At 30.8% G+C, this 2,594-nt stretch overlaps 1 protein-coding gene across 1 annotated transcript; it reads left to right on the top strand.

Annotated features, from left to right (window-relative positions):
- Positions 1–333: 333 nt before the first annotated feature.
- LOC105972220 (E3 ubiquitin-protein ligase RSL1) lies at positions 334–1,387 on the top strand. The gene is made up of 2 exons (XM_012997154.2): positions 334–935; positions 1,321–1,387. Exons 1-2 carry the CDS (start codon positions 334–336, stop codon positions 1,385–1,387), a joined length of 669 nt encoding a protein of 222 aa, XP_012852608.2.
- The last annotated feature ends 1,207 nt before the right edge of the window (positions 1,388–2,594 follow it).

Raw genomic sequence — 2,594 nt, 5'->3', positions numbered from 1 at the left:
TATGACGATATATTTATGAGAGAGGGCAAACACATAAACCTTTTATTTAATAAAATATTGTTTAAATATTACTCTTATATCATTTTCTACACTACAATGAATAATTTGTATAATGAATCTTGCTAATCATATATCCACATTATATTATTTTCTACACTATAATAATTAATTACATTCACTGAATTACAAATTCAAATCCAAAATGCAATTAGGTTCACTGAATTATATATGAAGCCCTTTGAAATACTCAAATCTCCCTATACATAACAAATCGAAAAATGCAACAAAGAGAGAAGAAGAAGAAGAAGAAGAAGAAGATCGCACGAAAATTAAATGGGCTCGAAATATTCCCACTTCTCGTGCGAAATATGCGCCGAAAATAAACACAACAATCAAATGTTCCCGTTTCACGATCATAATAATAAGAGCTGCATCAGCCACCGTTTCTGCACGGAGTGCATATCCAAACACATATCCACAAAACTAATCCACGAAAAATCCCCTTCGATAACATGCCCCGGCCTCGACTGCGGTGGCGTTCTAGAAATCGAAAAGTGCGTCGGAGTCGTGCCTAAGGAAGTCATTTGCTTGTGGGACCACGTTATATGTGAAACGGTAATTATTCCGCCTTCGCAGAGGTTTTACTGTCCGTACAAAAATTGTTCGGCTTTGATAATGAACGACTGCGACGAGAAGGAAGTGGAGTGCATGAGAGAAGCAGAGTGCCCGTTCTGCAATAGATTGTTCTGCGTGCAATGTAGGGTGACGTGGCACTGTGGAGTCGATTGCTTGGAGTTTTCGAAGCTGAGTTTGAACGAGAGAGGGAGCGACGATCTAATGGTGCATGAGCTTGCTAAGAAGAATAAGTGGAAGAGATGCCCTAACTGCAAATTCTTTGTTGAGAGGAAGGAGGGATGCCTGCACATGACTTGCAGGTCAATCTTTCTATTTTTAATGTCGATTTTTTTCATTTCAATTTCTGAAATTTTGATTTTTTTTTTAATTATTATTTTTTATGTTGGAAAAATAATAATGCGGGCCGGGGTTCGGAGAAAAAAAAAATAATACTAATTAATTAAGTAAAAATATGTAGACTTTAATTAAAATATAATAAATTAAAAAATATATTATCTATATCATGAATTTGATTATCTTCAAAATTAGATTCGAATTTAATTTTTCTTGAATTTTAGTTGATAGATTTAGTGCTAGGTGGACTAAATAAATATCTAAACAAATTAAATCATTAAAAAATAATTAGCATATCATTAATTATTATTTTGTTCTAATTAAATTTATTGATATGTAATCTGAAAATAGGTGTGGATCTCAATTCTGCTATGCATGTGGGGCAGCTTGGAGTTCTACCCATGGCGGTTGCCAGTGATTAGAATTTTTTTTTTTTTTTAATTCAGTCCTGCAAATTGAACTCTTGTTTAATGATTTTAGTATTTTACTATCTATTTGATTTTTCTTGGTGAAAAAATATTTGAACTTGTGATATTGTCTATTGACGTTTGGGCAATAGTTTGTACTTGATGGCATCAAATCTCAATGCGTTTCAGTAATTATGAATACCTAAAGGGTTGTTTTGTAATTTCACCATACTTCATGGGATTTTTTGTAATTCAGCATATTTTTAGTTTTAATTAACTTATAGTATTAGTTAATTGGTGAAATTGGAGCTAAATTAGAGTTTAAATAATGAAATTAGAGTTCACGGGAATTTTAAGGAATTAGGGGTAAAATGGACATATATGCAAGAGTTTTCCTTATTAATAAATAAATTTGAATAAAATAGATAGATTTGCAAGACAAAAAAGTAAAATATCTCTATTTTAATTAAGTGTTCGTGGTTTTTTTTTTTTCAATCCCTCCATAAAAGAAACTCGAAAACCATTAATATTTTTGAATTAAAAAACAAAGATTAACATTGAAACTCAAACCACTTAATTACAAAAAAATCCATATAAATAAATCAACCCATTCAACACTTATTGCTACTAAGTAAAATTCTACCATATATATCAAAGTCACACCTAACTTTTTTAAACACTTCAAATTTATGATTTAAATCTCAATTTAATCTCAATTTTACTAATTCACCAATTTTGACTATCGCCGCATTAAATCGTCAACTGCATTCACTTTTTTTTCTTTTTATTGTTTTCTGATTTTTTTTCATTCCATTGATTGGCTTACACATTAATGTTATTGTGTTCCACAATAATATTCTTTTTACTTTTTTGAGCCAAAAGAATAATCCCCGACTCAATAATATTATTTTGTTGCACAATAAGATTATTTTTTTTTGTTAAACTAACTTTTTTTTTTACTGGTTAACACAATATAACAAAGTAATTAATTCAATATTATTGTGTTAGACAATAATTTAGTAATATTACTATGTGACAGGCAATCAACGACGTAAATAAGATTAAAAAAAAAAAATTAACGACGTCGTCGTCTTTGTCTTCGCCACTGTTGTCGTCGTGGATCATGAACATAATATCAATCCGCCGCCGACCATCACCATGACCTCGTTTTCGATTGGGTACCTCTTTCAGTTTCAATTTCCATAATCGAAAAAACCT

Source organism: Erythranthe guttata, chromosome 4, assembly GCF_056151865.1.
Source record: "Erythranthe guttata isolate IM_541 chromosome 4, IM_541, whole genome shotgun sequence".
NCBI classification, from domain to species: domain Eukaryota; kingdom Viridiplantae; phylum Streptophyta; class Magnoliopsida; order Lamiales; family Phrymaceae; genus Erythranthe; species Erythranthe guttata.
Note: the sequence above shows the minus strand (reverse complement) of the source record. Positions and strands in the feature narration are given on the sequence as shown.